The 26961-nt window shown below is 43.7% G+C and overlaps 1 protein-coding gene across 1 annotated transcript in view; it reads right to left on the bottom strand.

Moving 5' to 3' along the window:
• Nucleotides 1-26961, bottom strand: part of LOC102372428 (vacuolar protein sorting-associated protein 13B-like) — a gene marked incomplete at its 3' end in the record, with an annotated part of 150849 nt that overhangs the window by 113467 nt on the left and 10421 nt on the right. The window contains exon 2 of the mRNA XM_006035876.2: nt 18540-18683. Within this exon, the coding sequence (XP_006035938.1) occupies nt 18540-18683 (144 nt within the window). The remainder of the gene's footprint in view (nt 1-18539; nt 18684-26961) is intronic.

The following is a 26961-nucleotide window of genomic DNA, read 5'->3' as shown; positions in this document are numbered from 1 at the left end:
TGTTCTCTGCCATTGTGTGCATTCCGGGGGAGGGGGAAATGTGGGGAGGCACATGCCTCCCAGATTTCTGCATGGGGTGGGGACAGATGTGGGCTGCACTCTGTGGCCTCAGGGCTTCCTGCCCTGCTGCCCTTCCCCCAGGAGCCCCATGCTGACTGCACCACCATGGCAAGGCACCCATTGCCTGCCTGGCAGCAGCAGGGCCAGCAGCAGCATGGAGTTGTGCCCCCTGTTGCTGTCAAGTGGGCAGGGGATGCATGGCTGGGGTGCAGGGCTCCCTGGGGAAAGGCAGCAGTGTGGAGCCCCAAGCCTGCAGCTCACATCCTCCCCTGCTCTGCTCTGCTTGGGGTGGGGAGAAAAAGGCGGGCATATGTCCCACCTTTCCATAATGAAAAGGTGGTCACCTTATCTCTAAGACTTCAAGAATTATGACTACAGAACATGGCCTGTGGGCTAGATCTGGCCTGCAGGCATCAGGTTTCAGCACCATTTCATGGTGGGGACAAGCGCTGGCTGTGGGTGATCTCCCCATGCTGCCACAGGCTTACATACCAGCAGCAGCTGGATCCTAGCACCCATCCTTCTCTGACCTGAACTAAATTACTTTAGCTCACAGCCCAGAAAAGCTGCCAATTGCTGACATAATATTCATCATATAAAATCTGTTGTAATAGATGAAAAGGTCTTGTTTGAAAAGTCCAAACTGGAGGTAGGGAACTACACAAAACTCATTCGAAATTGGAAGAAGAGAACAATTTTTTATATGTGCAAGTTCAACACCACTATTTCAATGAACAGAAAGCGAGGAGGATGAAAACATGTTCAAAACAGCACCCGGCCTGTCTCCAGTTCCATTTGACAATACTTAACCCTAGATGTTTCACTGGAACACCACAACTCGGGAATTAGTAATACAAGAATAAAAATGAACAAGAAAAAAAAAACCAAAACCTTTCTTGCAGAAAAAAATTGCATTTGCAGGAACATTTCCTATCAAAAGAAATTCAAGGAAAAATCCTAACTAACCTATGCAATAATGTATATGGTTCCTTTCTCAGGTTAGTTTTGATTCTAACATTGTAACCTATAATTATAGTACGGCATAACTATTTTACTACATAGAATGCTACTCACAATGAAATGAATCTCTGTTAAATTTTACTACTACATGGAGTTAACTTGCTTTAGTTTTAATAAGGATAAGGTTGTAGTGGTTACAGTAATTAGTATGTAGCTATCAAACTAGTTTATTGGCTATGTTTATGAGGAGTTACTCATAGTTATGTAATAAAGAAGTGTCATTGCACCAGTGTTTCTAACTTGTGGTTCTGAAGAGGGAAAGTTGTTATAGGATAAACTATACTATAACAAACATTTAGGAAGGTTTGTTACATGCATTTACCCAAATTATTTTTTTTTAATTGTAGTAACTATATTTCTATCAATTAGAAATCGATAAATCTATCATTCTAAGTTGTCTGAACAATTTCAATAAAGTAGGAATCGCTAACAGAGCAGGAAATATCTCATTTTTTTCATAAAATAAATCTCAGCAAGAGTTTAACATGTCTACTGATGACAATAAAACCACATTTCTAGCATGCACTATTGGGACTCTGATCTGTTCTGTCCACCAGATGCTCCTTTAAAGCAGTAAAGAGAATTAGAAGCCTCATTCCTAGCTACCACCAATATCTTTGATGCAAAATAAACATTCATCTAGAAATCCCTTGCTGTAAACACCTTAAGTCCTAATGTTCATGATAACTGTAGACAAATTCATCTAGTACACGCTCTCTCAGTGAACGATGATCATGAGAGCATGCACATCACAAATATTTTCAAAAGTTATCTTGCCTCTTGGAAAAAAAGTTATCCATATTTGTATATAATTGCTGACTTAAAATAGTTACAATATTCCAAAAGAAATGAGAACCAGATTTTCATATTTATTGACAGACTGATCATAAATGTATTCTTTTCTTCAGAATTGTTCTCTGCAAGAGAACATTTACACAACTAACATAACTGAGTCTGGGGTTCCTATGGATCTATAACAGAACAGAATTTTATGATTTCTGGTTGAAAGAGAAAGTGCACACTTTGGTAAAGTGTACTATTTCTACCTAAGGATTAAATGGTAGAATATTTTTGTTTTAAGAGAGGTGATGGTTTTTGTTGGGGCAGGCTCATGTAAAAGTTCATAATTGAGGATTTGGCGAGTGGTTTTTATAGGTAAGACCATGTTTAAAAAGCTAAATGGTATGAATTGTATGTCTTAAAATTATTTTACAAGGAATTGCTCTAAGTAAGATATTTTATAAGTTAAAGAAAATATTTTTTCCTGAAGTACAGATTAACATATCTAATGAAAATATCCTAACTAACTGAATCACATCCTCCAATCAAAAAAGTCCCTTTTTCAAAAAAAAGGCGGGGGGGGGGCCAGGGACAGGTTGAGTTGTGCATGTTCTATTGGAGAGAATGAACAGCATTTTTATCTAAGAATTTTAAAAAGCTTTTACCAGAGAAAGGACATATTACATAATTTTTCTACTACAAAATCCATGATCATATCCATTCTGAATTAGTAACTTTTTGGTATAATGAAATAAGAATTCTAACAAATTCAACCGTTCTTTCAACTATCAACAAATCAGGAAAAACTACTTCTTCTCTAAGGAACCATTTTGAAATGCATTAGTTCATCTTGCTCCTGTCATATAGTACCAATCCAGACCCTTCCCAACACCATAAAACAAAACTGGTTATGGGGGCCCTCTTAGTTGGACTGGTGTAAATCTGGAATAACTCCGAGTCTACAGCAGCTTAATTGGGATCAGAATCTAGCCCCAGAACATTAGGACATATGCCAAGAAAAATAAATTGTTCACAATCTGCCTGGAAACAAAGGCATTGGTTAAGATATATTATATCCTTGTTTCAATATATTAAGAAAAAATTCACACTATCCTCTTGTGAACCTACTAGGATCATTCTAAGCACACTGTGTTTCTATAATTCTAACCAATTGTCTTTCCGGCATTTACCAAGGGAATAATTTCTGTGTATTTTACTGAGAGAAATCTACCCCAGAACTACCACTACTGTAGGTTCTCTTAACTGAAAACTAAGGTTAATTCAGCAAGTTTTGGAGTTTAGATGAATTAATTTTAAAACAGATGGTGTTATTTTCTGGAAAATAGCAAGCAGTACTAAAGCAAATGTTTAAGAAAGCATGACTAGTTACAGGCAGACAAGGTCCCTTGGGTGAATTTGATATCTTTTATTAGACCAACCCAAATAGTTGGAGACAAGTTATTAAGCAAGCTTTTGGGTTCAAAAACCCTTCGTCAGGCTAAGGAAGCTGCAGCAGTTGGTGTGTGCTCTTCCTGGATGGAATGAAAAGTAAACAAGAGAGGTAGATCGCACGTTTGAAAGAGCCACCTGGATACCACGTGAAGAACTGCTGCAGTACAGAAGAAACCCCCCCACAAATCGCACACCGCTGGTTATGACGTATCACCCCTCCCTGGAATCTGTATGGAAAATCCTCAAAAAATTGCAACCCATACTAGACAGAGACCCTATTCTTAAAAAGATCTTCCCAGAGCCACCCATCCTAGCCTTCAAACAAGCAACGAACCTCGCCAACCTCATCACCAGAAGCAAACTTCCTCAAGCCCAGAACACACCAAAAGGATCCACACCGTGCCAGGACAAGAAATGCAAAACCTGCCAACACATCTCCACCACCCCCACTATCACTACACCCCACAACAGAGCCATCAGCATCCCAGGATCTTACAGCTGCACCTCCAGAAATGTAATATACCTCATCCAATGCACCAAATGTCCTATTGGAAGATATGTAGGAGAGACCAAACAACAACTGCGCACCAGAATGAATGCACGCCGGAAATCTATCAAAGACAGAAACACCCAATTACCGGTGGGGGCACATTTCTCACAGGAGGGCCACTCTCTCTCCAATCTCTCAGTCCTGATCCTCAAGGGAAACTTATACAACACTTCCCAGAGATGAGCCTATGAGCTCCATTTCATCAACCTCCTGGATACCAGAGATCATGGACTAAACACAGACATTGGATTTTTGATACGTTACAATCTGCCTGGCAACTGACTCCCCAGCCCAGCCCCTGGCTTCTTTACTTTTCATTCCATCCAGGAAGAGCACACACCAACTGCTGAAACCTCCTTAGCCTGACGAAGGGTTTTTGAACCCGAAAGCTTGCTTAATAACTTTTCTCTAACTATTTGGGTTGGTCTAATAAAAGATATCAAATTTACCCAAGGAACCTTGTCTGCCTATGTCCTTATACCAACACAGCTACAACCTAAACCCCTGCAACATGACTAGTTATAGAACACATATACATTACAATTTAAACTTGCTGAAATAACATACAAGATAAAACACTAAGAACTGCCTTGCCCACATAAGAAACTGCCAAAAAAAATCTTTAACTCAAATACTAGAACTAGAAACTCCATAAAACAAACAGAATAAAATATTAAATTCTCATAGATAAAGCCTAAACTGCAGTTCTACTCTGAACAGCAGTTCTGTAGCAATTGTATCATGGGGTTCAGTGTTTCCATCTTGATTTCCATGTCAAATATGCCCTATAAACAATTTCAAAGAGATGCACCCCATCACCACCAACTACCTGCTCTGCAAATTAACCAGAGGGAAAAAGCCGAATCGCCTTAGTTTGAGCTAATACTTCACCACCACTTATAAAAACAGAACAGAATCCAGCTTCCAAGTCCCAGAACTCTTTAGTTTCCACAGTATGAGGAAGTATTAAAACTTATTTTTTTGCCAAAAAAAGTAAGCATGAGATTCTGAATAAGGGAACAGATATACTGATTTAAGAAGGTAACACTCATCTTGCCATCTCTGTTACTGGAGAGATGAAAAATTACCTTAAAAAATGAAATACCTAAAAATTAAAGGACAAACAGATGAACATTTTCATCATGCACTTGATTCTTAGTATGCAAAACTATATTCTACAAAAACATGTAATTACTCAAAGTTTTAATATTAAGTTACTAAATTTACACATACAAACTAAACTTTTAATATTTTTCTATATATTCATTTCTGACATGTCACCCATTTTCCCCCAGTGATTTTGACACTGATATAATCTGACAGTAACTTGTGGGTACTTTGTATATAAATACTGTAGAGATCCAAAATGGCAGGTGCCCATGAACAAATGTAAATCAAAACCACGTATCAGTTAATTCAAAAAGGTCACAATGCAAAAAAAAACAACCTCTAAATGGAAATCTATTAAATATATAGTGGCATTTATACTTGTCACTTACCCAAAATTTTGAACTTCACCTAAAGAGAAATAGCTAAAGCAGGGAGGCAACATCACTCCATTGAAGAGGTAGGAAAGTAAAAAAGGAAAACTGTTCTACCTATCCAAGAATCCACCTTTTTTCTTCATTTTATGTCCAAAACATGACTGCACTTGTGGCTTGTCTGATGTAAGCAAATATTTTGGAAACATTTTTAAAAAATGTTTGTAATAAAAATTCTAAACAACAAAAATCATATTCATAGCTTTTATCCAAAATGTACAAATTACTTTTATTATATATGAGATCATATCCATGACCTTTTAAGACAGCCATGATCTTCTGGGACTATGTAATTTCCAAAATGCATGGGAGACAGAATTAAAGCTTTAATTATCCAATGAGATTTGGTTATGGAATGAACTCCCAGAGGAACTGCCTAACCCAGAGTTCAGTCATCTGTAGGGCCATAGGACTACCCTTCCCTTTTTGCAAATGTTTTCCCAGCATAAGCAGAAAGGGTTACAAACAGCACTGCATACAGGCTTGGGAGGAGAGCAAAAGATTCCATAATAAAGTCCACTATAGACCTTGTTATGAAGATGAAATGTATCGGGAAGCAGGTGCTGGGACTGTTGGTCTCGTAAAAACACCTCCAATAAATACTATAATACAGTACAAGCTAGCCTTCCTAAATCGAATTGTACCAAACAAGTAAAATATGTATTTACCATGAACAGAGTAGTAAAGCTTGGGTCACTGATTTACACACTAGTACGTTTCACCTAAACTGGGTTGACCTAATCTCAAATATGTGCTCATAACTATCAATTATTAATGGAAGCCACATACAAGATGAAAAAAACATTAACGCTAGCCAATTTTTATAAAATATAACAACATTTAGATTTTTTAAATCACCTAAAAATCTACCCATATTCTCTTTAAAAATCATGGCAATTTCTTCCCCACCAACCCATTCCATAAGACATTTCCCAAGTTCTACTCTGAAAAGTATATCACCGGGGTGCTCAACCTCTGGCCCACAGGCCAGATGTGGCCCACAACACTGTATTATCTGGCCCGTAGGGCTCCCCACAGTTCCAGCAATTTGGCAGCAGGAGAGCATGGGAGGCCCCAGACCCTGTGCACTGGATCGGAGCCCAATCCCAGCATGCAAGGCTGGGTAAGGGCAGGGCTGGATACCCCAGGCCCAATTCTAGCACAAAGAGGGCAGGAGGTGGTGGTGTCAGCTCCCAGGACTCAATCCCAGCAAAAGCAGGGAAGGAGGGGTACCACTGGTTCCCCACAACCCAATTGTGGTGCATACAGTGGAGCTAATCTGGCCTGCAGATAACCCACCTCTACCCATAGACAAGCTCCAGACCACTCATCTGACCTGCAGGGCCAAAAGGTTGAGCACTGCTGCTTTAAACCACAGGATCATAGGAAAGCAGGGCCGGAAGGGACCTCACAAGGTCATCTAGTTCAGCCTTCTGTACAAGCAGGATTGTCCCCAACTAAAACATCCCAACCCACCTTTCCAAGAATGGAGATTCCACAATTACTCTAGGTAGCCTGTTCCAAAATGTGACCACACACATACTCAGGAACTCCCTCCTACTCTCTAACCTAATATTTCCTCCCTTGCAACTTGAAGACATGCTCATACTTCTGTCCCCTATGATTAAAGTCCATCTCTATCTTCCCTGTAATCAACCTTCAAGGGTTCAAAGACCCTTCAGGGGTTTGAGTCTTCTCTTCTCCAGAGTAAATAACCCTAGTTCTTTCGTCTTTCCTTAGATCTTTCCAAAAGAATTTGCTTGTGTGTTTAATTCAGTATTCCATCTATCATCTTACTAAAATGATAATAGATGACAGCTATACTACTAAGATACATTTTTGTTCCTTGTTAGTCTTACTAGCCCTCCATAGTAACTCTGGATTCCAAAGCCAGCTGGTTAAGAACAGAACTGTTAACGAAGTACTGACAGGAAAATACTTTAATTGGTATTTTATGACTCAGAGAAGCCAGCTTGGTGTTCAGATTCCAAGTTCAGTATGCAGCCCAGCAGTTACCCTGATGCACACACAAATGTATAAACCCAGCATATTTGACCTGAAAATCATTAACATGCAAATATCTAATTTTAGCTTGCACTTCTTAGAACATAACCATACTTTACTTTGTTTTTTTCTTAGTTTGTGGGTACAACTGATTTTTTAAAATAGAAAAGAATTTGCCAGTGGCAAATTACAGTTAAATACCCAAATCAGTTATAATGTTTACCTACAGACACACACACAGCTAACTTAAGAACACACTTTTTCCCAGTGAAGACATAGCCTTAACTACTTGGTCTCAACAGTTATCATCTACCAAATGAGATTTTTTTAATACATGAATCCAGTCCCTTATACCACTGACACATTACAAATAATAGAATTTAGCATGAAAAGTAGTTGTAGAGATGAAGGTGCTGAATGAGTTATCCAACATTCCCAACTGTTGTAATTTTATCATGAGTCTCACAATATTCTGTATTTTTTTGTCCCTGACAGCCAAGTCCTAGAAACATGAGAGAATTTCACATTTCATATAAAAAAACCGTTCAGTGATTTCACGGCTGTGGAGAGAAGCTTGAAAACGGAATGAAATTCATTCTAAAGGCTCAAAAGCTAGACAAATAAAGCTATATTTTCCCTTATGAACTTTAAGCTACATATATGCTTTGTTAAGTCTTTAATCATAACTTCTGCATGCCTGAGGATAAGCAATACTAATTTCACACCTTAAGTCACAATAGCGATAACAGGATTTAATAAGTTGACTTGGTACTATCATCATAATTTAATACTACAATCATTAACAGTATTAATTAAAACTCATTACCCTCAAATATAACCTATATACAAGAGTTCAATGTTTTTAAGCATATAAAATGTTTGAAGAGCCTGTTATTTTGTTATCAAGAACATTAAGGACAAAAAACTCTCTGCACTGTCTGTTTACATAAAAAAAAATAAAAGAATTACTTGTAAATTACTGAATTTTCACACTGGAATGACTGTCAGGCTGAGGAAGCATCTGCAGTTGGTGTGTGCTCTTCCTGGATGAAACAAATAGTAAAGAAGCCAGAGGCTGGTATGCATGCACGAAAGGCAGTCAGTGAAGATGTCAATTGAGGATTCAGTGAGAGACAGGTGTGTGTGTGGGGGGAGGCAAGTGAATGTAGCAGGTAAACAGTTTAAGGTATCTTGGGGAGTCAGATGTCAGGCAGGTTATAAATGTATCATAAATCCAATGTCTATATATAGTCCATGATTTTTTGTATCCAAGAGGTTGATGAAGTAAGGTTCAAAGGCTCGTCTGTGAAAAGTGTTCTGTAAATTCCCTTAGAGGATTAGAACTGAAAGATTGGAGAGAAAGTGGTTTTCTTGTGAGAAATTTGCCTCCACCAGTAATTATGTGTTCTTGTCTTTAATAGATTTCCAGCGTGCATTCATTCTGATACACAGTTGTTGTTGGAGAGACCACTTGTTCCTCACCCACTGACTTCTCAATTTACATCTTTGCTGACTGCCTTTCTTGCACTCACACCAGCTTTTGGCTTCTTTACTATTCACTCCATGCAGGAAGAGCATACACCAACTGCAGATGCTTCCTCAGCCTGACAAAGGGTTTTTAAACCCGAAAGCTTGCTAAGAAAATTTTTTTCCAACTATTTAGTTGGTCTAATGAAAGATATCAGATTTACCCAAAGAACTTTGGCCAACTGCAGATTAACAAATTTCAATTAGTTGTTAAATGCTACAATTTAAACAAATCAATTAATTAAAAAAATACAATTTATATCACAACTTACATTTTATTTTATTCAAATCACTCCTCCTTGACTATCACACCAGTCCTTTGATGGAAATAGCATAGAGTCCGCAAAATTTAAAATTAATGTGATTTTGTCACTTAGTTTTATAATGTATGTTGGATATTTTGCTGATTCTCTAATTTCCAGAATATTCCTTCTGCTTCAAAATGAACAGCATTCAAAATCTCATGGCAGATGGATGCTGCTGAAATATTACATTTAGAACTTTCGTTAAAATCTTATTTCTTAATAAAACATGGAATCACTGATCAGGAGTAAGACCAGACTGAACTTAAAAGGGTGAAGAGGTTACACAAAGAAAAGGAGTTTGGTTTCAGTGGTTCGCAGAAAAGAATGATGACCTCTAAACTAGATTTCTATATGAGAAGGAAGGAACTATTTCAGCAGGTAATTAAATAAAAGAGTGTTCAAGACTTCACACAATGCTTAAAAAGCAGCATAATAACATTCAAAAATAGAGTACAGGCAGCAATAGGGAATGAATACAATTGGGGAAAATGGAGTATAGTATCATTTAAAGGTCTCTGACAAAAAGCCAAGGTTTTACAAACAAAATGTACAAATCAGAAACACATGTGGCATAAAACAAAGTCCATTTTGCAGGAACGTGACAGTCCACAGAACAGAAAAAAAAATTACAGACTTTAAAACAAACTTATGAAATGGGATATAAAAGTAGTTTGTCATAATCATTTTTAAAATAAGAAAAGGATTCTTCAGGGTGGAGGAACACAAAACCATATCACAGTAAGTTATTAAGGTTTAAAGATTACCAGCAACGCAAGAAACAAAACGATGCCAAATGATACCATCCAGGATTTCCTGTAAGACCTGATACATTTAAGAAAACTACTCCCACATTTACAAGATTAAAAAAATAGCTCTTTCAAAAGAGTAGCATCCTGACATGGTTCCATTAAAAGAAATGAAAGGTTTTGCTGTAAGCCATGTGTTTCAGAAGATGCCACTGATAATCTTCATGGAAACATGCAATCCAAATCTGATTAAACCATTTGTTTTAAATTGCCTTTTTATTTATGGCTGAAGTTAGAGAGAGAAACCATTTATCCATGTTCTTTCCTTTGTACCTGTGCTCTGTTTCTCTACCCTTTACCTCATTTCTCCCAAATTCACCATCCCTAAACTTCATTCACATTTTCTTGATACTTTAGAACAGGGGTGCTCAACCCCTGGCTCACGGAGCTGCCCACAGGCCTGGAAATTTGGCAGTGGGAGACTGGCAGTACCACTGTTCCACTTACCAAGCTCCGGACCTGCAAAGAGCCCTGGGCCCTATGCACTGGATCAGTCAGCAATCCCAGTGCAAAGGGCCAGCAAGGGGCAACACGAGGCCCCAGGGGGGCTTGGAGGGGGCAGCACCAGGACCCAATCCCAGCACACAGGCATAGGAGTGCCAGGCTCCTGGGGACCAATCCCAGAACACAGGGTCCAGAGGGGCAGTGCTAAGACCCAAGTCCCACTCCCAGGGCAGGGAAGTGGTGGTGCCAGGCTGAGGACCCAATCCTGGCACGTGGGGCTTTATCCAGCCTGTGGGGCCCTGTGCCACTTATCTAGTCCTCGGGGCCAAAAAGGTTGAACACCACTCTTTGAAAAGATAGACATATGCAAATTATGTTCTTCCTGAAACAGTTCTTTTTTGACGAAGATTTAGGTTTAGAGAAAGCTATCATCTCATTCACCCAAACAGGGTTAATGAGATATTCAGGAACACAATTCCTAAATATAAAAGTCAACATCTATTAATAAGAACAACTTTCCATCAATCTATTTTGTGGCACAACTTGTCTAATACAGGTCCCCAGAAAAGTGATGGTCATTAAATCCAACTGCCCATTACATACATTTCCCTGGTCATAATGTTTTATGTTCCACTCAATAACCTTGCATTCTTTCATTAAAAAGATGCATCACCACACAACTATAATTAATATCATGGGTTACATCTATGCCAAAATATCTAAGTTTTCAATGTTTCCTTTTGAATCATAAGTGTAACAATACATTGTTTAAAACTTACAAAAATATCCATACAGACAAGAAACAAAACAACCCTTAACAAATCATTATTCAAGCTGAATTTTAGTGAAGGATACTAAAGATGGTATATAACCAGGAGACTAATATTTTTTTCCCCCCAAGTTTGACTTCACATGCAAATAGCATAGAAGCAGATGAATATGTAACTAATATCCTAACAGCCGTAACAAAACTACACATGCAGTAGACTGACACTGCAACAACAATAAGTTTAGTATAAACTGAATTTATTCTTCCAAAGGTGCTCAGGGCAAAATGGCAAGCCACAGCAAAGTCTCTAAAAGGATTACCTAGGAGAGGTTCATGTCCCACAACCATCAAACTAATTCTGTCGTCACCTCTGGCAGAAAGGAGATTGAAGCTGAATAGCCCTACAGCTCCAGAGAATACTCTTAACAGCCTACAGCACTGGAAAAACTGCATGTAAAAATTAGTCATGGGACTAATTTCAGACAGGGTCTCAGATCCTCTAACAGGCCAAAACAACTTTCATTTTAACTAAGACTGAAATCCACCCCTCACTAACTGCTACGCTGGTATCTGGTGAACAGACCCTTCTTGGAGATATGCTGAACAGCACCCTCTACTGCCTGGAGTTCATGAGAACAGATAACATCTTCCCTTTTAAAAGTGCCATGTTGCTAGGTTCTTCCTGTTCACACTCAAATACTCCAGGAGTCTCTTGGTAGCACACCTGCAGTTTGTACCCATTACCCCTTCACCATCATGCCTACTTATTAAACTTGTCATTGGAGCTCTGCTGAGGTCCTAGACTTTCTCACCCTGCAGGAAGTCCTCAGTAACAGGCACAAGCAGCAAGAGGTTCGAAAAGAAAGAGGAAAAAAAAAAAACCCACTACCAGAGAAATGGCTGAGGCCACCAACAGCACAGAGCTGCTGGCATCCCAGGACCAAGGGCTTGAAGGCAGCCTGCTAGCAGGCCAAAGACAGAAGCCACACCTCTAGGCACCCCTTCTTTATATTACAAGGAATTGCACAAGCTGCACTTAGGACGGAAGAATCCCATGCACCAAGACAAGCTGGGGGGCTGACTGGTTAGGCAGCAGCTATACAGAAAAGGCCCTGGGGGTTACAGTGGACCATAAACTGGATATGAGTCTAGAGTGTGCCTTTCCTGCCAAGAAGCTAACAGCATACTGGGCTGCGTTAGTAGGAGCACTGCCAGCAGATCGAGGGAAGTAACTATTCCCCTCTATTCTGCACTGGTTAGACCACTCTGAAGTACTGTGTCCAGTTTTGGGCCCCTCACTATAGAAAAGATGTGGACAAATTGGAGAGAGGCCAGGGAAGGGCCACAAAAATGGTGAGGGGGCTGGGGCACATGACTTCTGAGGAGAGGCAGAGGGAACTGCACTGCAGCTGGGAGTTGCACATGATCGGGCTGAGCCAGGCGGTCTCTGTGCCTTTACATGCTGCTTCCAGCTGGAGTGTCAGGAGCCCCATGTGGAGGCAGGGAACCGGCCTGACCGATGGAGCATGGCTCCTCCCAGCTCCCAGGACTTTAGCCAGAGGACTATCTGCTGCAGACCATAAGCAGGGCCTGCTGCCGCTACCGACACCAGGAGCTGTGTGCCATGGGGAACCCCCCCACATACACACCCCAACACTGTCTGTTTATTTCATTTCAGGCTTACAATGACTTAAGCCTCCAAAAGTTTTTATTGACCCTGAAATAAACTATATAAATCCTGTGGTACCCACATGTCTGTAAAAAGACGAGATGGACACCAATAGCAGATCAGTTTTGCAACAAATTGTTTAGAGTAGTGGTTTCCAACCTGTGGTCCACAGATCCCAGAGGGTCTGCAGTCTATGTCTAACGGGTCCAAGAAAGATGACCATCATCAATCAAAAGTACATGAATACTCACATTTACAATTCAAAAGGGTTCACCCCTCCATTCACATATAATACTTCCTAGATTGTTTTATGGATCAGGACCATCCCACCCCCATTTTCAAAACACGGTGAATAGTGGATTAAAGAGGAAGTTCCCATTCAAGCCAAAAGTGAGCCTGCCCAACATCCTCCAGAAGGATCCCGGTAAAAGGACTAGGAACAAGGAGCAAAACTGACAATTCCGTTTACAGCAGATGTCAGAATTATATTAACAGAAGCCAAAAAGTGCCCAATTGAGCTGCATCTTTGTTCTTATCTCACCTCAACATAGCTGGTATTGCAAAGATCTCAATGAAATGATCAATCTACAAAGTCTTAAACTATACAGATAATGCCCACCTTATTAACTTTTTCCAGATGTTGCAAGTATACAGGCTAAAGTTGAATTTAAAAAAGAAAAGATAAAAGAGTATAAGCGGAAGTTTGAGATGATCTACAGGCAAGAGCGTTGAAGCAGACATGCCTCCCCCCCAAAAGACCTGTAGTCCCAATTTTAAAGCAAGTCTAATAGTATTAACTACCTATTACTCTATTTCTTTCGTCTAAGCAATACTCCTAAATCTGATGGTTCTGTAACAGAGCTAAAGCAAGGGAATATGAATCTCAAAAAAGGAAAATAATACAAAAAACTATATTTGGACACATGATTAGATGACATGGCCTTTTGCTGCAATACTGGTTATATTTAGGTTTTAAACAAAAATACAAGCAGTAGGGATTGGCACGAAACATCATATTTGGAGTTAACCTGAGATTCCGAGTTCAAGGAACACTGGCTGCCAGCCCAGATTGCTTGGATTAGTGCCTAAAGGACAGGTCTCACTCTTTCAATGTTGCATTCATACACAAAGATTAAACCTTGGTATTATAGACAAATTTACTAAACTAAAAAAAAAATCTGAGTATTAAAGTAGGATACGTGCTTTAAAAAAAACCAAAACAATACATGCACACTTTCTACCAAAGCAAACAAAAGTATGAAAGCAGGCAGCTGAATCATTAAAAAAAAGTTACAGTTAATACTCAGATTTCAAATCCCTTCATCTCTCTTCACTTTTTTAAGTTACTTTTCACACTACTTTGCTTAATACCGCAGCTTTTCCACAAGACAAGAATAGTGGAGATTAATGCACTGTTCTGCAGTGAACACTCTCTCAATCATTTTTAGATCAATTCCAGCATGCATAAAAGTACTCAGCAGTCCTCATTTCTTATAAAGCATGGCCAACATGCGATTTCTGCTCGCTCTGCTTTAAAAAAAAATGCTTCCAGCCTTCCTGACTGCAAAGAAAAGACTTGAAAACGTAAACCAAGAGTATGTGAAAGGGTAAGACACCAAAAGACAAACATTTCACTAAAAAAATGTAGTAACTGTTTAGGGCCCAATCACCATTCTCAAATACTTGAGGTAGTTGCTACTGATTAGCTAACTTAAAAGCTACCTCCCTTCCAAGATGAGTGTAGATAAATTGACAGGCTGGATTGCAACAACACAAAACACTGCTACATTCACATAGCTGAGCTAGGTCTAAACAGGTTACAATGGGTACTAAAAACAACCGACACATTACCAGAGAGCTCTGCACAGGCTAATGCATCCTGATGAGACTAATGTGCTGACCAATAGTCTCACCGTTTCATCTCTCCACTTGCTGTCTCTTGTTTTAGACCCTAAGCTCCTTAGGATAGGGTTTGGGGTTTTTTGCTATACCTGTACAGCATCTAGTATAATGGGGTCCCAATCCACAGCCATAATTCCCAGGGACTGAAGTAATAAAAAATAAGTAAGTAATTCTGACTCTCCTCCCTGGTAAGCATTGGTGCGTCAACTTATACAAAGTAGGGATTCAAAACTGAAACAAGATGTCAAAATAACATCATTAGGGTATAGAAAGCACAGGGAAACCAACTAGGGCTGTGCGAAGCTTCAATCCCCGATTCAATTCAGCGGAGATTTGGGCTGATTTGGTGGCCGAATCTCTGAGTCAAGTCAGGAGACCCTTTAATCTCTCCAAATCGAATCGGAAGCCTCCGAATCGATTCAGAGAGATTTGGAAAGATTCGGTGATTCAAACACAGAAACAGCTTTAAATGTTTTTTCTACATACCTCAAGGTACCAGGCGTGGCTTGTGAATGCTGCAATGGTGGGGTGCATGGAGTGTCCCACAGAAGTGCGGTGGGGGGGGACGACTCCCCAACGCACTTGGCAGCAGACCCGGAAGTAGACCAGAAGCACTTCTGGTCCACTTCTGGGTCCGCCAGAGAACGCACTTAGGGGTCCCCCCACACCCCCCCCAGCTCAGTGACTGGTGTCTCCTGGGTCTGGGGGGGCACCCGGGGTTCCTCCGCAGCCAATCACCAAGCCAGGGGGTGCAGGGCCCCCCCAGCACGCTTCCCAGAGGACCTGGACGTGAACCAGAAGTACTTCTGGTCCACTTCTGGGTTTGCCACCAAGCATGTGGGGGACCCACCGCACTCCTGTGGGAAGCTCCACCTGCCCCAGCATCACAGCTCTCACGAGCCACACCTGGTACCTCGAGGTGTTTAGAAAAAACATTTAAAGCTATGTCTATATCCAAACCAGCATCAAATCTTCAGATTCATAGATTTCATAGACGTTAGGGCTGGAAGGGACCTCAGAAGATCATTGAGTACAGCCCCCTGCCCCAGGGGCAGGAAGTCAGCAGGGGTCATAGGATCCCAGCAAGATAAAAATCCAAAGTTCTCTTGAAGGTGTTCAAAGTAGGTGCTTGAGCCACCTCTGGTGGCAATCTATTCCAGACCTTGGGGGCTCAGACAGTAAAGAAGCTCTTCCTTATGTCCAGCCTGAAACAGTCCTGAAAGAGTTTGTGACCATTTGACCTTGTCATCCCCTGAGGTGCTCTGGTGAACAGACATCCCCCCCAGATCCTGGTGAGCACCCCTTATAAACTTATAGGTGGCCACCAGATCACCCCTGAGCCTGCGGTTTTCCAGGCTAAAGAGTCCCATGGCTCTCAGCCTCTCATCATAAGGTCTGTTTTCATGACCTCTGATCATGCATGTGGATCTCCTCTGCACTCTGTCAAGCTTCTTCACATCCTTTTTGAATTGCAGAGCTTACTCCAGCGGCAGCCTCACCACGGCTGAGTACAATGGGAGAATGACATCCTGGGATTTCCTTGAAAAGCATCTATGTATGCAAGCCAGAGTTTTGCTCGCTTTACTAGCCTCAACATCACATTGAAGGCTTATGTTCATCTTGTGGTCAGTCATGACCCCCAAGTCCTTTTTGTCCATAGTGCTAGCCAGCGTAGCACTGCTGTGCCTATAAGCATGCAGCGGGTTTTTCTTCCCAAGGTGGAGAACCTTGCATTTTCCAGTGTTAAACACCATCAGGTTCTTGTCCGCCCATTTCCTGAGCCTGTCAAGGTCAGCCTAGATCACCCTCCTGTCCTCAGGTGTGGGGATGCTTTACCCCAGAGTTTGGTGTCATCGGCAAACTTGGCCAGTCCGCTTCTGACACCAATGTCCACATCATTAATGAAGATGTTGAATAATGTTGGCCCAACGACAGAGCCTTGAGGGACCCACTGGTCACAGGGCACCACCACGACTGACTTCTGTCAACCACCACCCTCTGGGTCCAACCATGGTTACAAGCAAATATTTTGATGAGAACAGGCTGTCTTGGCCATTCAATTGCACAATTATATAGCAGAAATTAAAATAGCTGGGAATACTTAAATGTATCTGACATGGAAAAGTCATTATATATCATTTTCATTTTTTCTTTAACACTTAATTTCCAATAGAAGTCCTTTTTCATGAAAGAAAATAAACCCATAACTTCCTAAAACTATATGCAGAGAAAACAGCAAAAAGTGTGTTCATCTACATTTTCATTACTCAAAGATAAATCCTATCATTGGCAGAGACCCAAATTTAACTCCCCAAGGTGTACATACCACTGAATAATTTGTCCAAATGTCAGTTGTAATTTTCAAAAATCCTTTCTTGCCTGTAAATCTTAAACATCTGTAACAAATACTTGTTTTGAGAGTGCTTTACATTTGTGACACTTGACCTTTTGCTGTATGCACCACAAAATTTAAGTTTCAAATGCCATGCAAGCAGGAAATCTGATCATTCCAGCAGTAGCCATCTGCATGGTCCAATATCAAATATTAGTTCTGGGTTGCACAAAGTCATGTGTTACAAATCTTTTTCTGCAGCTTCTATAATTAGTTGTAATTTGCTGCTTCTAAAACGTGTTTCTTATAGGACATCTGGCCTTGAAATCTCTACCTTAGCATTGAAAAAATACTTAGTAGCTGGGTGTTGGAGATATATATTTGGAACACTGCATGGGTGGCATACTTATGACCAGTATTTTTAACGTTAAAAAGAAAAATAATCTAATTCCAGAAATAGATGGTCTTTCATTAGAAAATGCTTTTAATAGGGACTTAATACAAATATAATTATTTTCAGATACCTAAGTATGGATAATAAATACTAAACTGAAGTAATCTGTTCTGTAAGTTACATGTTTATTACATAAGAGTATGAAGTAATTATAATTATAATATCTACTATAATTATATATCTAGGGGAAAAAAGTAACCTAAAATTAAATTGTCATACTGACTAAAAACAAACTTTGATATCAAAGTGTTTCCAACTATTCTGGTTGTCAAGTAAATTAGAAAGCCACCAAGATGATACCACTACACAATTAAAATGTTATTGTAGTAGAAGTAAAAATATTCATGAATTATGTGAGAGTATGTAAAAAAAAAAATAAACAGCTTTTTAAAGACACTTAAATACACCATCCTCCAAGATGACTCTATATTTTAAAATCTATATAGTGTCATAAAGCGGAAGGTGGGTACATCAAAGTTTTAGGAATTTTAAAGCACTTCTACAGTAACAACATTCTGAAAACAGTGACTTGTGGTGCTAGAGTTTCTCAAGCAACAGAACACAACTTCTTGGGTGGTAAAAGCTAGAAGTACTTAGGATGTTGTATTGCTCTTGAGATTCATTTGCTGCCTAGTTATAGGAAAATTCTGGCAGAGAGTATGCCATTAACCTGCTTTTGCACCTGCAGGAACAACACTATAGCGAATAAAGTTAGAAGATAAGAAAAAATGTATAGAGGCAAGCATCATAGTCCCTGTAATATGACTATGGATTACCACCTAAGTGAGTGTACACAGGCTTTTTGAGAGATGCAACGAAAAGCAAGGCAGCAAATAAGGCCTTCTGCAATACAACATGAACTATTTTTTTTTTAAACCTTTCAATTTTAATAATTCAATGTTCATAAACTTATAAGTTTCTTACCTGAGCTCCATCCTTTAATTTCAAGATGCACTCCATTGTATTGATAGTGATGACAACTGGTTCCGAGCCTAGTTTTGTCCAGGGTACATGAATTCTTAACTCATGAATGTGTCCACTTAAAAAAGTAAATGGTAGCTTCAACTCCTTAAAAAAAAGATAATTGTGAATGAATCCATTAGCTATTTTTAAACTTGAATTTTTAAGTGTCAAGAACGTTTGCCATTTTTTAAAAACAATAAAACTATAATAAAAAGTCAAAGGTTTCTTTCTTCCCCACAGACGATGATGTGGTACACCTCTTAGCACTTTGGTTAATAACTGCTCTCACACATTTATTTGTTTAAATGGTTCAAAGAAAACATCTGGATACCAGTATATCCAGGATAATTAAAGGACCTGGTCTAAATCAGTCATTCTTATACGCAGCTAGTAGGTGCCAGTAGTCTAGAAAAAAAAACTTTATTAATGGCAATTAACAACATGAAGATAAATAATAACATTGATGCTCATTCTGTCTTATTTCTATAGAGCCTGGAGAGTGCATGGAACATACTGAACAGAAGATTAAACACAGAAATGGGGAAGCTCCTTGTCCCATATATCTATTACGGTATAACCTCATAAATCCAGCTTTCAAAATTCTAGAATTCTGAAAGATCCAGCACTTTTTAAAAATTCTCTACATCAGGGGTTTTCAACCTTTTTTGACCAATGTACTCCTGGCAGCCGGTTGTGGAGCGGGGTAGCAGGAGAGGGGGACAGGGTAGGAGGGAGTGGTCACATGCAGAGTAATGGCATGGGGTGGTGGATGGCGGTGACAGCCACCACATGCAAGCTTTCCCCCCCAACCAGGCAGCACCAAGCTATGCACTTTCCTTACGTTTCAAAAATCCGGAAATTTCAAATTTCCAGCACGTGCTAGGTCCCAAGGATGCTGGATTTATGAGGTTATACTATACTACTAACAGTGAGAGCCACTGTGCTCAGCATCTTTTGGAACAAGCCAAATTAGACGACAGCAAGAAAGGACCACAAAAGCTGCAGCTGGCACTTAAAGAATAGGGAGCAATGCTGTCTTGTTAGTTCATATAACAGGATGTACGGCTCAGGGGCTGTAGCCCAGCTGCAGGCATCTGAAAGGGGACTGCCTGTCTGCCTAAGAGCACTGGGCCAGCTGAAGGGTATGACTGGATGGTGACTGGGTGGACCAGAAGTTTAAAGCTCCCAGGAAAAGCTGATGTGGCAGCCCAGAGCCATGATTCCTCTCTCAGGGTCTGGCAAAAGACTGCAGGGTGTGAGTTAGCCCTTTACTGTTTATATATTTGTTTGTTTTGTGATGATGTTGTTTCCTGTGGGAAGAAGCTTGACTCAAGGAAAATAAAACTGTACGGTAAACAGTGACAACCCACTACAGATGGTGAAGAACATGGACATTTTAAAACCAACTCCAGTAATGGAGGCAAGAGCCCTGATAAAATGGCTGGAGGACTTGCAGCAGCAACAACAGCAGCTGTTCCAGCAGCTCCAACTCCAGCATCAGCAATTCCAGAAGTAGCAGCGGCAGCAACTGTAGCACTTCCAGAGGAAGCAGCAGCTACAACAGCAGGAGTTCCTGAGACAGCAGTTGAAGTGGAGGCAGACTCCCACCCATGTTGGTGAGTCACCTGGATCTTCAAGGATAGAGGCTGGAGTCCACGCCAAGATGGGGCCTGCAAGTGAGCTAGAGGCTTCTCTCAAAACTTCTGAACAGGTGGCAGAGACCTATTAGTGGCCACAGGACACAAGGACTACAAGGATGGCCCCTCTGGTAACTGAGAAAGCACAGGCCACTAACCAGGCCCTTGGAGCAGACGTGTCCCAGGATTACAAGACATTCAAAGCAGCCACACTGGACCAACAGAGTCTAATAAAGAACGCTTATCACCACAAGTTTCAGTTAGAGGGCTGGGACCTAAGTAACTGAACCCTGGGCCATGGCCGAGAAGTTAAAAGACTTGTGCACCCATTGGCTAAACCTGGACTCCTAGTTAGTGATGTAGATTGTGGAACCAGTAACATTAGAACAGTTCTGAACCATCCTCCCAGCAAAAGTCCACAGTTGGGTGTATCACCACTGGATGGCCAGCTTGGAACAAGCCACCCAGAAAGCTGAGGACTTCATGTTGGGCAGAGTAAGATTTTCAGAATTCCTGGGGAGGCTGACAAACTCTGGGCCTGAGGAGATTGGGCTTACTGGGAAAACAGGATGGGTCTTTAGGGAGTCCTCCGGTAGGGGAACTACCTCTGTTTGCACTGAGACCCCAACCAGGAGGACGGCCCTTAGGTGGCCCCGCCAGAGAGTCAAGTCATCTGGCACACCTCAGTAGCCCAGAAGGAGGAAGGGAGGCTCAGATGACATGCTTCCGGTGGGGAGAGAAAGGCCATCAATATCAGGGCTACCTGCATACGGACTGTGGATACACTTATGCCTCTGTCAGAGGAGGCAGGAGAGCCCAGACCTGAGGGATATATGTGGTCCTGGTAAAAATCAGAGATGTCCATGAGGTAAGGATGCGAAAGGTTAAATGATTAATCGTTTAACGAATAAGTGCGATAATAAGCAGTTAGCTTACCAGTTATCCTTTAGCTTGGGGCCAATGCAATGTGACAGAGAAAGTGGGAGGGGGAGGGGGGAGGAGTTGCACAGTGCCCTAGCAGAAGTCAGAAGGCAACAGGGCAGGCAGGAGGGTGGGGCGGGGCAAGGGGAGTAGTACACATAACCTAAGAGCAAAACAGCCAGCAGCCTAATCCAGGGATCCGAGTTTTCCGTTTCCCATGGAAAAATGGAGAAAACCACAGATTCCAATTTTATCAGAGAAATCTACAGATTCTCCGCTTTTGCAAAGAGCTCTTGCAGGCCTGCAGAGTTCCAGCTTGCAAGAGCTGACTGCAGAAAGGGTGAAAAACCCCCAGCCCTACCCAGAGGGGGAGGAGGAAGGGAGGGGACTGAGCTTCGAGTCAGCCAAGGCTGGACTCAAGCTCAGGCATGCCCTTCGTCCTGCACCCCTGGAGCCTGGAGGTAAGTGGGACTTGAGGGTTGTGGGGAAGGGCTGGGGAAGGTGGCTGGGGACTGAGGGAGCAGGAGGCACCATCGGCCCCCAGATGGCACACCGCAGCTCCTCCCTGCCCCCCCACACCCACCTCAGCCCACTCCCAGAAGCAGCCGGACGGCCTGAGGGAGGTATGCACACATAGGCTGCCACTGCCACCATGGCCCACACTGCCTTCCTGTAGCTGGTCTCACAGCTTTGCAGACAAGCAGCACGGGGCAGGGTGGCTGCCGCATGAGGGCTGCACGTGTGCCCCCAGCCAGCTGGCCAGGGGAGGGGGAGGGTCTTGCAAGAGGCAGCCGCTACTGCACCGCTGCTCTGCGGCCAGCTGCACAGCTCTGTGGCCACGGCTCCACAGCAGCAGCAAAGGATGACGACTATTGGGGGCAGGGGGGAGGAGGCTCACAAGCAGTAGCTGCCACTTGCCTGTGGAGCCATCCCCACAGTGGCAGCCACTGTGTGTGAAAACTCCCCATGCCACTGCTGCCACCGTGGAGCCATGCCTGTGGAGCTGTGCAGGCGGCCACAGCAGTGTCGCAGCAGTCGCGTCCACCATGTGCAAGCCCCCCTGCCCCCCCATCTGTTGGCACGGCTCCTTAGACAAGCAGCAGAGGTAGCCTGGGATGCTGGTGGTGGCTGCTGCGTGCCGGCCAGCAGAGGCTGGGGGGAGGGGGTTCGCACACGGCAGCCACCGCGACCTCACACCACTGCTGATGCTTGTCTGCAGAGCTGGGCCTGTGGTGGGGGGAACGGGACCTCGCACACAGAAGCCACCTCCATGCGGGCATGGCTCTACAGGCAAGTAGCAGAGGTGGCAGCCGCCATGTACAAGCCCCACCCCAGCTGGCACACCGCTGCCACCACCCCGCACTGCCATGGAGCTATGCAGCCAGTGGCAGGCATAAGAAGCAGTACAGTGGCAGCTGCCACATGCAAGCTCCCTCCTCCCAGCTGGGCAGCACGTATGCAGCCCACACGTGGCAGCCACAGCCTCCATGTGAGAACCCCCTCCATCAGGTGCCCCTGCCCTCACTCCCCAGCCCTGCTCCTGGGAGTGGGCACAGGGGCATGCTCCCCCCACTTCTTGATCTGCCATCCCAGCACCTTCCATTTCCCCTGCCCTGCCCCGCCTCTTCCCTCCCCACACACTTACCTGCTGGGGTGGGTGTCAGTGTCTGCGCGTGCACCTGTGTCTGCATGCCTCTGCCTGCATGTGTGGGTCTGGGGGGGCTGTTGTGGGGGAGTGAGGGGCATCAGGAGGGCTGAGGAGGTTGTGGGGGGGGAGTGAGGAGCACCCGCAGTGCTCGGGGGGTCTGTGGGGGGCCTTTAATTTTTATCATGGATTTTGGGTTTTTAAATCAGAGAATTTGCAATTTTTAAATCAGAGAAAACCAGGATCCCTGCTAATAACTCATCAATTAAGCAAGTAGCTGCTGGTTCACAGATGCTCCCTCCCTCCCAGCAAAGGGCTTCACATGGGCTACGTTGGCTGGCTGGCCTTGCCTCCTCCCTTCCTCCCCCTAGTCAAAGGGCCCCAGGAGCTGGAAGTGGCTCCCAGAAGCAGCTGCGTGGGATATGCTAGATTATCAGTTAATTGTTTAACCAATATAATTAGAGGAAGTTGCACAAATATTTTTAACGATATGCATTCCTAGTGGTAGGGCTCATTGATTCGGGCTAGGGCCAGAATTTTGCGCTTGACTGATTTTTTAATCAGGCTGACATACCAGTAGGGAAATATGCATGTCACAGACATTTATGGAGACACCTGACTGTACCCCATAATCCACCTGCAGGACAAGAAGATCATGTAAGGATTGCGACAGCCAGCCATTTAGTCTACCCCATGGTGGTGGGGTGAGACTGGGGCTCTGGACAAGCTGATATGGCTACCACGAAAAGTGAACAGAAGCCAGACTTACCTCAATCCCACCAAACCACAGCTAGGGGAGATATTTCCATTTTTGGACCCTGAGCTCTTTGGGCCTCAACTTAAGTCACGCCAAGAGCAGTAGCAGGTCAGACCGGAGGCCCTCTCCAGCCAGCAGAAATGCTCAGGAAAAGGAGTCAGGGTTCAGTGAAGTCTGGACCCCCCTCCAGAGGATGCAGCGCCAGGGACCTCTAAATGAGGTGGGAAGAGCTCAGGATTTCATTAAAGATCAAAGGGAGGACCCAGTATATGCCCCTTTGTATGGAGAATTGGGTCAGGCCAATGGAGCCAATGCAAGCTTAGTAGCCTAAAACCCTGATTTTGAGTTGCAGGGATACCTCTTGTTGAGGGTGACCAAAGACACACAGGGGCCTGGCAGTTTCACCCAGTGGTCTCAAACCAATAACAGCCAGATTTGACACCAGCCCATGATATACAATGGGGGGCCATTTAGGAGTAGAAAAGACAGAGAAGAGAGTGCTGGTGAGGTTTTTTTGGCCAGGGGTATACCAAGAGATCAAAGACTATTGTGTACCCTGCCCTGAGTGCCAGCTGGTCATGCCTCAGCTCGCTCATGAGGCTCCGCTAGTACCCTATGAGCAGACTGGAGTACACTTAGTGGGACCTCTGGAGCCCAGCTCAAGAGAATCCTCGTTCATCCTGGTCCTTGTTGACTATGTCACTCACTACCCTTAGGCTGTGGTGAGCCACTCATCTTCAGCCCAAATGATAACCTCTGAATTACTGAAGATATTTTCCCAGGTGGGCATTTCTCAGGAAGTTTTAACTGACGAGGGCACAGCCTTCACATCTCGGTTACTCCCAGAGGTCTGTGGTTTATTAGGGGTGCAGTGATGAAGATTTTTTTGGCCGATACAATGGCCGATTATTAAGAAGCCATATCAGCTGATACCGATCCGATTGCCAATATGCAGCCCAGAAGCTTGGAGAACAGCACCCGGCTGGTAAATCTGCTGGGGAGGAAGGGGTGGGGGGGCAGACTGACGCCCCCATGATAAGGAAGGGAGTGGGAGTAGGGCTGGGGCCGGAACAGGTGCTGTCCAACCAGTCCCGCAGGCAGCTCATCTGGCGGGCACAGAGGGGAGCGGCTCCCACCACTGTGGGAGGCATGGGGGGCATGTGCCTCCTGGATCTGTGAGTGGCGAGAGAGCAAGCTGCCGCTGTGGGCTGGGAGCAGGGCTGGGCTCTTCCTGGAAAGTGGGGCTGGGCCGGAGCTGCACTGCCAGGGGGCTCAGGGGGGTTAAAGCAAATTTTTGTGGGGGCATAGACACCATGCTCCTAAGGGCCACCCCTGCCTGGCCCAAACACAGCTCTGGCCCAGCTCCCCCACTGGGAAGAGCCCGGAGCCACTCCCAGCCCCAGCCTGCTGTAGCAGCTCACCCTCACCCCATGCACAGATTTGCCCCCTATGCCCCCCCCCCAGGGGTGTGCGCAGCAGCAGAAGCTGCCCTCCCTCCCAGCAGACCCTTAACGAGCTACTTGCGGCTCCGTCCCACACCCCACCCACCCTGGACAGCGCCCATCTCTACCCCAACCCCACGCCCTGCCTCACCGCAGGGGCCTCAATCTGCCCCCCACACCCCTTCCCTCCCCTCCACACTTTCCCCCCAACAGACTAACCAACTGGACGCCGCTCTCCAAGCTGCTGGGCTGGCTATGCACATGCTGTGGCTGCTTGCATGCACATGGCATTTATTGGCAACATTATCGGCCACATCAGCCAAAAAAAGCTAACTGCCAATAATGTAAATTTTCCTTTTATCACTGCCAATATGATAAGGACCAATGTATCAGTGCACCTCTAGGGTTTATTGAAAGTCATTTTGGTAAGGACTTTAGTGTACCATCCCCAAACAGATGGGCTGGTCAAAAGAGTTAATAGAACACTAAAGGGGATGTTGTGAAAATTTATTTCAGAGGAACCTCAACAACAACCTACTTGTTGTTTGCTATTCAGGAGATCCCACAGTCCTCTAATGGGGTTTTCACCCTTTGAATTACTATACGGGAGGCAGCCTTGGGATGTGGTAGACCTCTTACAGGAATCCTGGTAGGCCCAAGAAACAGCAACACAGGAAGTAGTCCAGAACATCTTGAAGTTACAAGAAAGATAAGACCTAGTAGAGGCCTTCACAAAGGAAAATCTGAAGGGTGCCAAGCAGGAACAAGCGTAGCAATAAAGTAAGAATGCCAGGCTCCGGGTGTATCACCCAGGAGACTTAGTCTTACTGTTACTCCCCTCCTCCAAGAATAAGTTACTGGTGAAGTGGCAAGGTCCTTCTGAGGTCCGGAGGAGGCCAGGTAAATTACGAAGTTTGCCTAGTGGGGAAATGGCAAGGTACAGAGATATATCATGTCAACCTGCTAAAGCCCCAAAGGGCCCGAGAGGCCTGCATAGTCTCTACGTTGATCCCCCCACTTGATCTAAGAGCTGGCTTCCTGGTAGGAGAGGTTTAACACCAACACGTTTGAATGAAATAAGAACCCTACCCAAGAAATTTAATAAGGTGTTTACTAGGGGTGCACCGATAGAGTTTTTGGCGGTCAATACCAATAGCTGGTATTTAAGGAGGCATTTCGGCCGATACCAATCCAATATCTGATACAGCTGCCATCAGCTGGTAAGTCCATTGTGGTGGAAGGAGAGGGGGGCAGGAAGGGGCATGGGGGTGCAGATCAACACCCCCCGTAGTGGACGGGGACACAGGACAGAGGCGTGGTTCATGGTGTGGGGGCTGTTCCCACCGCTGCTTACACCCCGGGAGGAGGGGGTGCCCCAGATCTGCATGGTGTGGGGCGGGTTGCAGCTGCAGGGTGGAAGTGGAGCCAGTGCTGTGCGGGGCTTTTCTCAATGGGGGCTGGGCTCAGAGCGGGCTCCGGCAGCTCAGGGAGGAGGCTGCAGCCACCCCAAATTTTGACACCGCCCACTTCGCTGAGTGGCAGGGGGGCAAGGAGAAGCTAGACAAGTACTGTACCTGCTTCTTTCTCCAACTTAAGGAAGGGTACTTGGTGCCAAACTGCTTGTCTAAAATCACTCCCAACGGGAGTGATTGGTCCAATAAAAATATCACTTAAAAAACCCTTCCTTTTTGCAACCGAGGCAGGAATCCTACAAATATTTCATTTACAATGCAGTTTCAATTCATAACCAAAGCATATTCTGTGCACTAACAGAGATAATGCTCCTGAGGAAACAATATTAGGTAACTGTTTAATGAAAGATTATGACATAATCCCAGAAATAAAGTTGCCCTATTCTGGTACTTTTGTGTGTAAGCATTTCCTAATTTTTGAGTGCCTGACTTTCATAGATTCATAGATGTTAGGGTTGGAAGGGACCTCAATAGATCATCGAGTCCGACCCCCTGCATAGGCAGGAAAG

This window comes from Alligator sinensis, unplaced genomic scaffold (genome assembly GCF_000455745.1).
Source record: "Alligator sinensis unplaced genomic scaffold, ASM45574v1 scaffold497_1, whole genome shotgun sequence".
NCBI lineage: Eukaryota > Metazoa > Chordata > Crocodylia > Alligatoridae > Alligator > Alligator sinensis.
This window is presented reverse-complemented; position numbering and strand designations above follow the sequence as displayed.